The following is a 12,770-nucleotide window of genomic DNA, read 5'->3' as shown; positions in this document are numbered from 1 at the left end:
TCCTTAATACCTCTACGTCAGATCTTGAGGGATAACGACCTGCACCCGTTTTCCCTTATTTGACCGACTTCCGATATCTCATTTCTCTCAGCTCTTGAAGTTGAAGCTTCTTGCTCAAATTCCTTCATTGAATGGTAAATTCGATCGAGCATCTCATTGACTTGCTCTTTATTGATAGTGGAACATTGCTCAGGTTCTCATCACGTTGAGTTGATTCGATTTTCGTTGAGGCAGCAAAGCAGCACCAAAAACGTCATAAGGCATCTTCGCGCTTTCTCCGCGACATCGGTCTTTGACGACCTTATCGCTCCACCCTCTCTAGGAGACAACCCTCCTGGAATCTCTCAACTCCCTCATGTTTGACTGGTTAACCGATCGGTATCATGGGGAGAATTAAGAAGGTAGCTAGCCAAAAGCATGAGGCTACAATCGTAAGTTACTCTCCGGAGGCCTGATGTGCAACCCAACTAAAAAATTTTCCTTCCATCACAGTCACCTTTTTTGCAAGAATTCATATCGCGCGCCACAAGTCTTCCCGTTCCAGAGCTCCCGTCGCTTCTCAACACATTCCCCAAGCTATGGCCGTTCCCACGCGGTGATCTCTACCATTGGATCCAGGTCCTGGACCGATTCGATGAGATTCTCGCCTCAGCCGTGGAGAAATACTTCCTGAATACTGGCCCTCAGACCCAGCTGTTCACCCGAAGTGTTTTGGAGGAATCATACTCGGCCGATGAGCACAAGAAACCCGCAGAGGATGTTGGTGCTAAACTGAATGCCCTGGGATACGGCCCTGATGGAGATAGAGAGCTTGTGGAAGCAGTTCTTGATTTCTCTCGTCTTTTGCTCGATAAATGTGGGAATCGCAGCTTGTACAGCAGCAGCGACCGCCTGGGTGACCTGTTGAATACCACCTCACTCTCTCTCCTACAATCTACATTGCGGCTGTCTCTTTGCTTAGCCCAACGGTACCACTCTCGTCAGCGTGGCACCCATCAGCAGTCCGTACTACAGTCCCACTATGCTCTTGACCTCGAAAAGTTGCAGAAAATCGCAGCACCTTTCCCTCGTCCAGTCATCGCTAGTAAAACGCCGTTTGCCGCATCTCCTGCCGTTTTAACCAAGGGGAAGGAAAGTACTGCCCAGACCAAAATCAACGCCAATGAACTGGTTTCCCTCGTGCGTGATAGCGAAGGCTGGGAGGAATGGGGAGATGTTCGAGTTCTCTACTATCCCTCGAGCCCTGAACAGGCCAGAACGACATCAGAATTTGGCCAGATAGAGCAGGGCTCCCATGTTCCAACTACGCCAACCCCATTGCGACGTAGTGCAACACATCCCACTCATTCCAATCTGGGCTCGAATGGAGATGAATCACCAGCTGCCGTCGGCGGGAAGGCAGAAGAGGCCACGCGAGCGGGCAAAGTTCTAGAGCTTCCCTATTCAAAAGTTTCAGCCGCAAAGGTGGAAGATCTTCTTGCGGCCAACTTGCCTCATCTGCCCCTCGAATCAAAATATGAGCTGCTTCAAAAGCTCCGAGTGGCAAAGGCGTTGACAGAGTCGCGTGCCACGCGAGAACAGATCCTTTCCATCAAAGCCCTGGCAGTGACTAACCTGGCCCATGTCCAGCCGGAGAGTACCTTCCAATCAAAGGTTCTTCAATCTGACCTGGAACAACCGAAGCGTCTACAGCTTGCTTACCAGCTTGCTGAAGTGGTTCATCTCGGTGCCAGTGGTGACCTCCAGGTCTCCCGGTCTGTTCAAACCTTGGCAATCCAGACACTGGATGCGTTGGCCAAGCACAAAGCTCGTGCTGTTGACGTCTGTGCGGCTTTGAGCGTTAATGTTAACCACGGAATTCTTATGTTCTTGACCCGTAAAATGGTCAATGAACTTGGCCCTGAGAACAACGATCCGGATGATGCCTACTACGACGAGTGGCGAGATGCTTTGCTTGCACTCCTGCGCACTCTCCCAAGCTCGAGCACTCGTACACCGGAGACCCTGGTTGCAGCTGGTCTGATTCCCATGTTTGTTGATATTTTGAATCTCCGGACTGAAAAATCCCGCCGAGTCTATTCCCGAATTATGGAATTCCTTGACACATTTGTGCATGCGGTCCGCGATGCACTGGGTACACTGACAACAGCAAAGGGCTTTGACGCCATGTCTGATCTGATTGACCACGAGACCAAGACCGCGTTTGAGAAGGTCAATCGCGGGGATGGATTCCCTGCTCAATACAAGAATCCTTCGGTTGACTATCAGATCCCTTACTTCCAGCAGCAGACTCTGCGCTGGATGTTCCGTTTTGTCAACCATATCATGCAGCACAATGGCGGAGGCTTCGATCGAGTTCTGCGAAACTTGATCGATTCGCCTCAGCTGTTGACTTCCCTTCGCCTTGTGTTCGAGAATGCTCGTGTGTTCGGTTCCCATGTTTGGAGCAATGCTGTCAACATTCTCAGCAGCTTCATCCACAACGAGCCTACTAGTTATGCTGTGATCGCCGAGGCTGGCCTCAGCAAGAGCCTTCTTGCTGCCGTGATGGGCCGTGAACTTCAGGTGTTGGAGAAGCCGGCGGCCCTTGAGCCCGAAGACCGCGAGACCGAGGCCGAACCCGAGGCCGAACCCGCTACTCAACCGCCCAGCGCTGAAGCCGCCACACAGTCCGAAGAAAAGCAGAAAGATCGCGAGTATGCCATCGTCAGACCCCAGAACACCCCTCTCGCACCTGGCATCATGCCCGCCGCTGATGCTCTTGCTTGTATCCCTGGTGCATTTGGAGCCATCTGCTTGAACTCCTCCGGTTTGGACCTCTTCCAGTCCTCCGATGCACTGGAAAGCTTCTTCGAGATCTTCGAGAACCCTGAGCATGTCAAGTGCCTGAAGGATGATCCAGAACTGGTCCGTTCGCTAGGCACGACTTTTGACGAGCTTGTTCGACACCACCCGGCATTGAAGACCTCTATTATGTCTGCTGTTCTCGTAATGGCTGCTCGCGTCAACATTCTGGGGCGAGTCAAGGCATGGGAGCTAGGTATGGGCACGAAGATGTGGAGTGAAGACGCCGACGGCAAAACAACTCTTTCAGGAGATGTCTTTTCATTGTTCCGAGAAATCGGCACAGCGGTTGATGCATCTATAGATGACCCTGCCTCGTTTGGTGCCCCTCAGCTCAATATGAACACTCTTCCTAACGGGGCTAAGCTTGTCGTTGGGCATCTGAATCATGTTCTTCCTTCGCCAGCCCCCGACTTTGAGCCTAAAGATAAGGATGATCATGGTCTTTCAGCCACGGACTACCTGTTCCCAGCTTTGCGATTCCTAGGCGCTTTCTTCGAGAACCAGACGAACTGCACATCCTTCATTCTGGCCGGCGGCACGGAGTTCTTGTTGGATCTTGCGACCCTCCAAAGCTTGGCATTTGATTTCCACAGCACCAACGCCAACCAAGAGATTACTGTGCTTGTTCACATGCTTGCGGAAACGAAGCCTCACCTCGTGCTCCCGTCTCTCGTTCGACGCGCACAGGCAGCAGTGGACAATCTGTCGGCCTTTTGGACTGCGCCCACTGGATCGGGATTCTTCACAGAATTGATCAAACCAGTAGACTCCAAAAAGCCGGCTCTTGAGCCTACAGCTGCTGCTAAATCTGGCACATTTTTCGTGAGGCACTTGAATGCCGTTCTTCTCCTCACCGACGTCCTTCGCGAGGTTTTCGCGTCGCCACTGTACCAAACTCGACCTGGTCAGTCTACCTCCATCTTTGGCCAAGCCAACCTTGCGGACCACTACTGTTCCCTGATCTCCTCATTGAGCAACGTTCTTGCTTCTTGCGTGTGGGAAGGGATTTTGCTGGAGAAGAACATCCCTGAGAAGTGGCTGAAGGCCACACAGGCCTCTGCTGAAAAGCATGGCTCTGGAAAGTCAAAGGCTGCTCCAGCTACTGGGAACCCCCAAGAGCCTTCAGCAATCCCTGGCGCTGAACCTCAACGGGAGGGCACTGGTGCACCAGAGACTGCTCCGGCTCAGTCGGGCCAGAGTCCGAAAGAAGATGACACCGAAGTTGATGAACAATGTCCTGCTTTCAAGAATGCGCGTACGCTTCGCTACCTTTTAAGCGCTCTGCCAACCTCAATTACGGGCTTCTTGCACAACCTCGGACTCGGTATTATTGGCAAGAGACGCACAGATCCACTGCAGAAACAGAAGGCGAATGCTATTCTGGTATCAGACGCTATTGCTGCAGGTGTTCTTCGCCAACTGCAGTTTAACCCTGCCAATTCGAGTGACAGCCCCAAGCACCGGTTCGCGTATCTCATTGTTATTCTTTCCCACTTCTCGCACCTTCTCTATGAAGTCTCAGCAGATCGTCCTAGTCCGAACTACTTGACTTCAGTTCTCGTTTCATTCAATAAAAACAACGGCCTCAAAGTGTTGAAAGACATCTGTGATGTGTTCTTGGCCGACATCAAGTCCCTCCCATCTGCGGAGTCCATCCCCGACCAGGACAAAGAGCTTGCTGACCGACTTGCATCCGGGTATGGTGGAATTAAGATCATTCTTGGACTATTCGCAGACCTCACTGCTGGGAAATTCATCGTGGACTCTAGCCAGACACAAGCCTTGACTTCTCACCCTGAACGTGACCGAGACCGTCCCGATTACTTCCAGCCAGGCCAACTATTGGTGGAACTTCGCATGGAGATCTTGCCCATGGCCAAAGACATGTGGAACTCGGACTTTGCAACCCAGTCATCGAGCCCGATTGTCCGATTGTTGATTGATATCATGCGGTGCTCCTTGGATGGTGAATACGAGTCCGGTGCGGCTCGTAAAGCAGATACCCCGCCCCTCTTGGTAGAGATGCCCAAGAAACCATTCGTCGTCCACACAGAACGAGCAACTGCCTTGCTTGAGAAAGGGTACATGGATGTCGATCTTAACAAAGAAGCCCTTTATCGTTGTAACAATCTTTTGGTAGCGGCTGAAGAATACTGCAAGGCGCAGCAGTGGCTACGAGCCCCTCCCAGAGTTCCCCCGGGTCCCGGTGATATCAAAACTGGAGTACCCGAATCTGCTTCTGGCATCGACTCCCTCGAGGATAATGGCACTGGAGAGGCTCAACCTTTCCATGGCGCTAATGCACTCTTGGACCACCGCTCTGCAGCACTCCAATTGCTTCTAGCTCAAGCAACCGGACGACCCGTGCCTGACGCATTACAACGTCCTCCTGTTCCCGGAGGCGATATTGACTCTGACATGCACGATGGGTTGGCTAGAGCTCTGGACAATGTTCTCAACGACAATGATGACATGGATAGCGATGATCAAGCCGAGTCATCGAGCCAACGTCGGCCCGAGAGTCGTAATATCGGCGAAAGCTCTTCTGGACCTACCGGGGCATCCCAGGGAGAACCGGTCAAACGTCGCCATATGGTTACGATCGAAGACCTGGATGCAGAGAGACAAAACATTCGGTCAAACCTGATCGATCGGGCTCTGGACATTCTAAACGAACACCATGACGTCTCTTTCGAGCTGTCTGACTTGATCACGTCGGCTATCAAGAAGCATAGCGAGCCCGTCAACTTCCGTCGAGACATTGGCGAGACCCTCGTTCAATCACTAGTCTCCCTGCAGATGGAGAACTTCCAAACAGCGGGCAAAAAGATTGCGGCCTATGCACACATTCTCGCACTGACCCTCCAAGATGTTGACATGTACCGCGCCACTCTTGAAGAGCTCAAAGATTGCTTCTCGACTTTCCTTGGATTTATCAAGCTCCCAACACCCGAGAAGGCTGACCAAGAATCTTTCCCTTGGGTTGGACATGTCCTGCTCATTCTCGAGAAGCTCCTGTCTGATGATTGTCAGCCTCCCGAGATTGCCTGGAAGCTGCCAAACATTGATGATCCAAACCCCGGCGGTGATGAACCAGCCCGTCTTAAAGACGAACCCCTTGTCTCGCTCGAGGAGAAGACCCAGCTGTTTGAAGCTCTTGTTGAGATCCTACCACGAGTGGGCAAGGACGATACACTAGCGCTCTCCATTTGCCGTGTTCTTGTTATTCTCACCCGCGAGCGTAGCATTGCAGCCCGCTTTGGTGAAAAGCGAAACCTTCAGCGTTTGTTTGTGATGGTCAAGCAACTTTCCAGTGCTACTAATGATAAACTCCAAAGCGCCTTCATGCTGATCCTTCGTCACATCGTCGAGGACGAAGCTACTATCCGGCAGATCATGAGGAGTGAAATTGTTGCCGCTTTCGAGTCCAAGACTGCCCGCCAGATTGACACGAACGGCTATGTACGACAGCTGTATCACCTCGTCCTGAGAGCTCCTGATATCTTTGTGGAGGTTACAAATGAAAAGCTGCGGTTGGTCCGATATGACAATCATCAACGTCCGCAGGTTCTTGGTTTGAAGGCCGACAAAGATCGGCAACAAAAGCGAGGAAGGCCCAGTATCCTCCTCGAAGAGCACAAGCCAGAATCATCTGCAGCAGCCGAAGCACCTGCCCCCGAAGACACAGACAAGAGCAAAGAAGACAAGGGCAAGACTCCAAGCAAGGGTGCCGAACTCAAAGCCCCAATTGTGGAGAACCCGGATGGTGTTATTCATTATCTGCTTTCGGAGCTTCTGTCCTACAAGGATGTGGACGACAAAGAAGCCGGCCCTGAATTTCCAGAACAGGCAGCTGACCAATCTGATACTCAAACTGATGTTGAGATGGCCGTGGACGAGCCAACACCTTCAATCTCGAGCACTACCGAAGCCCATGCATCTCGCGGTTCCAAGAAGGCAGAGAAGCCCCAATTCAAAGCAGATGACCATCCGATTTACATCTACCGCTGCTTGCTCCTTCAGTGCTTGACGGAACTTCTTTCCTCTTACAACCGGACCAAGGTCGAGTTCATCAACTTTTCCCGCAAAGCTGATCCTCTGGCCACTACGCCCTCCAAACCACGCTCTGGCGTCCTGAACTATTTGTTGAACGTTCTTGTCCCCCTCGGTACTATGGATCACGATGAGAGTTTGGTGTTCAAAAAGCGCAGCATCACCTCCACGTGGACTATGCAAGTGCTTGTTGCGCTTTGCACCAAGACCGGCGAATTTGGCGGTGTTGGCAGGCGTCGTACTGACCCAAAGTATGAGGAGGATGAGCCTGAGCTTGCTTTTGTCCGCCGTTTTGTGCTGGAGCATGCTCTCCGGACCTACAAAGATGCTATGGCCTCTACCGAACCCCTAGATGCCAAGTATTCTAAGCTCATGTCTCTTGCTGATCTCTTCGATAAAATGCTCAGCGGTTACTCATTTACCAATGACGCGGGCTTCCCAACTTCAACCAGACAGCTCGCGAAGACCATGTTCGAAAAGAACTTCATCCCCGCACTCACTTCTTCAGTCGCCGATGTCGACTTGAATTTCCCGTCCTCCAGGCGTGTCATTAAGTATATTCTTCGTCCATTGAATAAACTTACTCAGACTGCCGTACTTCTGAGCGAGAACTCGGACATCAATATCCAAGGTGATAACGAGGATGATGAGATCTCGTCGGCAACTTCCGTTTCTGACATGGAAGATGAACGCGAAGAAACACCTGATCTCTTCCGTCATTCTACTCTTGGCATGCTAGAGCCTCGTCACGACGAGGAAGAGAGCAGCACCGAAGAATCGGAGGGCGAGGACGATGAGATGTACGATGATGAATATGACGAAGAAATGGACTACGACGAGGATGTCGCCGAAGATGATGGTGAAGTCGTCAGCGACGAAGATGACGATGGCATGGGTCCAATCGAAGGTCTTTCCGGCGATGCAGTCGAAGTCATCCTCGACGAAGATGATGACGATGACGAGGACGAGGACGATGAAGATCACGACCATTTGGACATGCATGATGACATGTATGACGGAGAAATCGGTGGTGACCGAGACAACGAAAGCCTCGAAGATGGGGAAGAGGACGAATGGGAAAGTGAAGAAATGACCGAAGACGAAGAGGAGGTCGAAATGATGAACCAATTTGAAGATGAAATGGCCGACATCAGACAATCCACCCGACACCAAGGTGAGGATCAACATCTTGGTGACCTATTCCGTGCCCTAAATGGTACAGGTGTTGATGATCTCGGAGATGCCCTAGGTGGTGACATTCATGAAGAAATTCTTGATGACCTCGATGAAGATGGTTTGTCCCTCCTTAGACTGCTCAGGCAACTACCAGTGCCGCTGCTAGAACCAGCCTTGCTGACACCCGGTCCAGTTGAAGACGAAGACGAAATGGATGAACTTGACGAGGACATGGATGATTTCGATGAGGAACAAGGATCTTATGGGGATATGGAAGGTGAGTCCAACTATCCTAACGATATTCTCACATCATTACTGACTCGTTTAGAAGACGATGATCTTCTTGAGCCATGGGGATGGGAAGGCGATGAGCCTCCAATGGCCCGAGGAAATGCCCAATCCCGCTTCCGCGGAGGCCCACCACCAGCCTGGGCTACCGTCACTGAAATCATGCCGGGTCGCCAATCCGGTCTTGTCCCTATCCAGCCTTATCACCGTGTCCACCGAACCCAACTCCCGTCCCGCGGCAACGACGATGGCACTAATCCTCTTCTTGTCCGGACTGACCGCCCAGATCCCGCCGTGCCACCTCGTGGGGTTGCTGCTGATCCTTTCGCCGATTGGGGCCAATCTATTGACCCTGCAGGTGGCCGGGTTGTTGCCATGGATAGCCCCATTAGCTTCATGAATGCCATTATGCAAGCCATTGGTGGACAGGCGGCGCCAGGTTTCGGCGTTGTCACTCGTCCTGATGGTATTCATGTCCATGTGGACCGACGGGCAGTCTTGCCCGGTCGTATCCAGGATATGCTTGGAATCCCTCGAGGAGCAGGCCCTCCAACTCGCACTCGCGGCGACGACCCTCACACTGCCGTCAAGTTTGGTCTCGGTACCACCAGAAACCGCTGGCAAGAAGAGGCCCGCATTATCTTCAGCAGCCAGTATGTTGAGCGCACCCAGCGTATCGTCAACTCCATTCTGAGGCTCTTGGTTCCTCCTGCCATCGAGGAGGAGAAGCAACGCCAGAAGCTCGCGGAAGAGGAACGCAAACGTCTTCAAGCCGAAAGGGCTGAAAAGGAACGTCAAGATCGCATTGCCGCTGAAGAAAAACAGCGCGAGCTCAAGCAAAAGGAGGAGGAAGAAAACGCCCGACTGCAGGCAGAGAAAGAACAACAGGAAGTCGAGCGCCAAGCTGCTGGGGTCGATGAGCCCATGGAAGATGTCCAAGAAACTGATACTACGGTTGAAACCGCTGGCCCATCTACTCAACCCGAAGCCCAGCCCACCGAACCTGCTCGTCGAGTCTACACAAACATCAGGGGCCGCCAAGTTGACATCACCGGTTTGGAGATTGATTCAGAATATTTAGAGGCTCTGCCTGAGGAACTTCGCGAGGAAGTCATCATGCAGCAGCTTGCTGAACACCGGTCCCAGGCTGCCGCCGCGGGTGAGGAGGATACTGAGATAAACCAAGAATTCCTTGAGGCCTTGCCTGCCGAGATCCGTGAAGAATTGCTGCAACAAGAATTGGCTGATCGACGCCGGCGAGAACGTGAGACCGCGCGACGACAGGCGGCTACTGCTGGTGGTGCTGGCGCTACAGCTTCTACCACTCAACCTGCAGAAGAAATGGATGCTGTCAGCTTCCTTGCCACTCTCGATCCCTCTCTGCGCCAGGCTGTTCTGGCCGATCAGCCCGAGGATGTTCTCGCAACCTTGGGTCCAGAATACTTGACCGAAGCCCGTGGTATGGGCGGTAGCGGCCGACGCATGGCCCAATTTGGTGACATGAGTGCCATCGATCACCGACAGAGAACTGAGCCTGCTGCCGGCCAAGAGCCGAAGAAAGAGCAGAGACGTCAAATTGTTCAAATGCTCGACAAGGCTGGCGTTGCAACCCTTCTACGCCTGATGTTCATGCCTCTGCAGGGTAACGCTCGCCACCAATTGAACGATATTCTTCACAATGTTTGTGAGAACCGTCAGAACCGGAGTGAAGTGATTAGCGTTCTTCTTTCGATTTTGCAGGATGGCAGCGTTGATTCCACTGCGATTGAACGCAGCTTTTCTCATCTTTCTTTGCGTGCAAAGGCACCGGGAGCACAAAAGACGCCGCAGTCTAAGCGATCCCTCGCTATCCAGACTGCTTCGAGTGTCAGCAGTGAAGTGACCCCAATTATGGTCATCCAACAATGTATCGCTGCACTCTCTTTCCTTTCGCAGTTCAACCCTCACATTGCTTGGTTCTTCCTGACGGAGCATGACTCTGCCTCAGCTGGTAAACTCAAGTCATTGCGCAAGGGCAAAGGCAAAGAAAATCGAGCTAACAAGTTCGCTCTGAATGCGCTGCTTTCTCTCCTTGACCGCAAGTTGATAATGGAAAGCCCTAATTGTATGGAGCAACTGTCTAGCCTCCTAAGCAGCATCACACAGCCATTGACTGTTCTCCTCCGTCGCGAGAAGGAGCGACAGGAAGATGGCAAGGGCAAGAAGCCCGAAAGACCTGAAATCGAAGCATCTGCCGATCAACCTGCTGAGGCTGCCGATTCCAGTATGGACACATCCATGACCGATGCTCCGCTACCCACTGTGGAAACCCCCGGAGCCCTTGGTCAAGAGACCGCGGAGGGTGAAGTGGCTACTTCAGCTGAAGCCAAGAAATCTGAAGATTCCGAAAAGCCCGCCGAGGACGAGAAGCGCAAGAAGCGAACCATCGAGCCTCCTGTCGTTCCGGATCACAACTTCCGACTGGTTGTTCAAATCCTTGCGGCTCGTGAGTGCAATGGCAAGATATTCCGCGATACACTTTCCACCATCAACAATCTCTCTGCTGTTCCTGGAGCTAGAGACGTGATCGGCAATGAACTGGTTGCTCAAGCGCAGGCCCTTAGCGATACCATCCTGGGTGATTTGGGGGATCTTCTCCCTCATATCCACCAGGCCAAGACTGGCACCGACATGCAAGGTCTTGCTCTGGCCAAGTTCTCCCCAGCTAGCTCCGACCAGGCGAAATTGCTACGTATCCTGACCGCACTTGATTATCTGTTTGACCAAGCACGAGCGGAAAAGTCCAAGGATGTTGAGGCTGGGTCCGCTCCAAAGGAGGACGTGCTCAAGAAACTCTATGAAAGCGCTACATTCGGTCCACTTTGGACCAAGCTGAGTGACTGCTTGACTGTCATTCGGCAGAAGGAAAATATGCTGAACGTGGCTACTATTCTCCTCCCCCTCATTGAGGCATTGATGGTCGTCTGCAAGAACACCACGCTTAAGGACCAGCCGCTATCTCGCGGCAGCCGTGAGTTGTCAGTCAACAGCGCCCAAACCGATGCTGGCCTCAGCATGGAAAACATCTTCTTCAAGTTCACCGAAGAACATCGCAAGATTCTCAATGAGCTCGTCCGCCAGAACCCTCGCCTGATGAGCGGCACATTCTCCCTATTGGTCAAGAATCCCAAGGTCCTAGAATTCGACAACAAGCGCAACTACTTTACTCGTCGTGTCCACTCCCGCGGTGCCGAGCCTCGCCACCCTCATCCTCCTCTTCAGCTCTCTGTGCGCAGAGCTGAGGTTTTCCTTGACTCTTTCAAGTCCTTGTACTTCAAGAGCGCAGATGAGTTGAAGTATGGCAAATTGAATGTACGATTCCACGGCGAGGAGGGTGTCGATGCTGGTGGTGTCACCAGAGAATGGTTCCAGGTCCTTGCCCGTGGCATGTTCAACCCCAACTACGCCTTGTTCATCCCTGTCGCCGCTGATCGGACTACCTTCCACCCCAACCGCCTTAGTGGAGTCAACTCAGAGCATCTCATGTTCTTCAAATTCATTGGGCGGATCATCGGTAAGGCCTTGTACGAAGGCCGTGTCCTCGACTGCCACTTCAGCCGAGCAGTCTACAAGAATATCCTCGGACGAGCCGTGTCTATCAAGGATATGGAAACGCTCGACTTGGACTACTACAAATCACTTTTGTGGATGCTCGAGAATGACATTACTGATATCATTACCGAGACCTTTGCCATTGAAACCGATGCCTTTGGCGAGAAGCAGGTCATCGACCTGAAGCCCGGTGGTCACGACATTCCCGTTACACAGGAGAACAAAGAGGAGTACGTTCAGCGCGTAGTCGAATATCGTCTCGTTGAGTCGGTTCGCGAGCAACTGGACAACTTCCTCAAGGGTTTCCATGAAATCATTCCTCCCGAGTTGATCTCCATCTTCAACGAGCAAGAGCTGGAACTTTTGATTTCTGGTCTTCCTGAGATCGACGTGGACGAGTGGAAGAACAACACCGAGTATCACAACTACTCCGCGTCCTCCTCGCAGATCCAGTGGTTCTGGCGTGCTGTCCGCTCATTCGACAAGGAAGAGCGTGCCAAGCTTTTGCAATTCGTCACTGGAACCAGTAAGGTTCCTCTTAATGGCTTCAAGGAGCTTGAGGGTATGAACGGTGTCAGCAAGTTCAACATCCATCGCGACTATGGCCATAAAGATCGCCTTCCCAGCTCGCATACCTGTTTCAACCGTATGTCTTCCTCCGCATTTATTGGCTGCATCAGCACAATTTACTAACTATTCTTAACAGAGCTTGATCTTCCTGAGTATGAAAGTTATGAAGATCTCCGTCAACGCCTTTACACGGCCGTAACGGCTGGCAGTGAGTACTTCGGGTTTGCCTAGATTGTTGTCCTATT

At 52.2% G+C, this 12,770-nt stretch overlaps 1 protein-coding gene across 1 annotated transcript; it reads left to right on the top strand.

Annotated features, from left to right (window-relative positions):
- Nucleotides 1–383: 383 nt before the first annotated feature.
- On the top strand, nucleotides 384–12,756 carry tom1 (E3 ubiquitin-protein ligase TOM1; the record flags this gene model as incomplete). The annotated part of the gene is made up of 5 exons (XM_056724801.1): nucleotides 384–431; nucleotides 493–8,194; nucleotides 8,270–8,353; nucleotides 8,408–12,601; nucleotides 12,662–12,756. The coding sequence occupies 5 exons, from the start codon at nucleotides 384–386 to the stop codon at nucleotides 12,754–12,756; spliced, it is 12,123 nt and encodes a 4,040-aa protein (XP_056581051.1).
- Between the last annotated feature and the right edge of the window lie 14 nt (nucleotides 12,757–12,770).

This window comes from Penicillium concentricum (genome assembly GCF_028827145.1).
Source record: "Penicillium concentricum strain IBT 3081 chromosome Unknown utg000002l_segment0_segment0, whole genome shotgun sequence".
In the NCBI taxonomy this organism is placed as follows: domain Eukaryota; kingdom Fungi; phylum Ascomycota; class Eurotiomycetes; order Eurotiales; family Aspergillaceae; genus Penicillium; species Penicillium concentricum.
The sequence above is the reverse complement of the archived record's forward strand: the minus strand, read 5'-3'. Positions and strand labels throughout refer to the sequence as shown.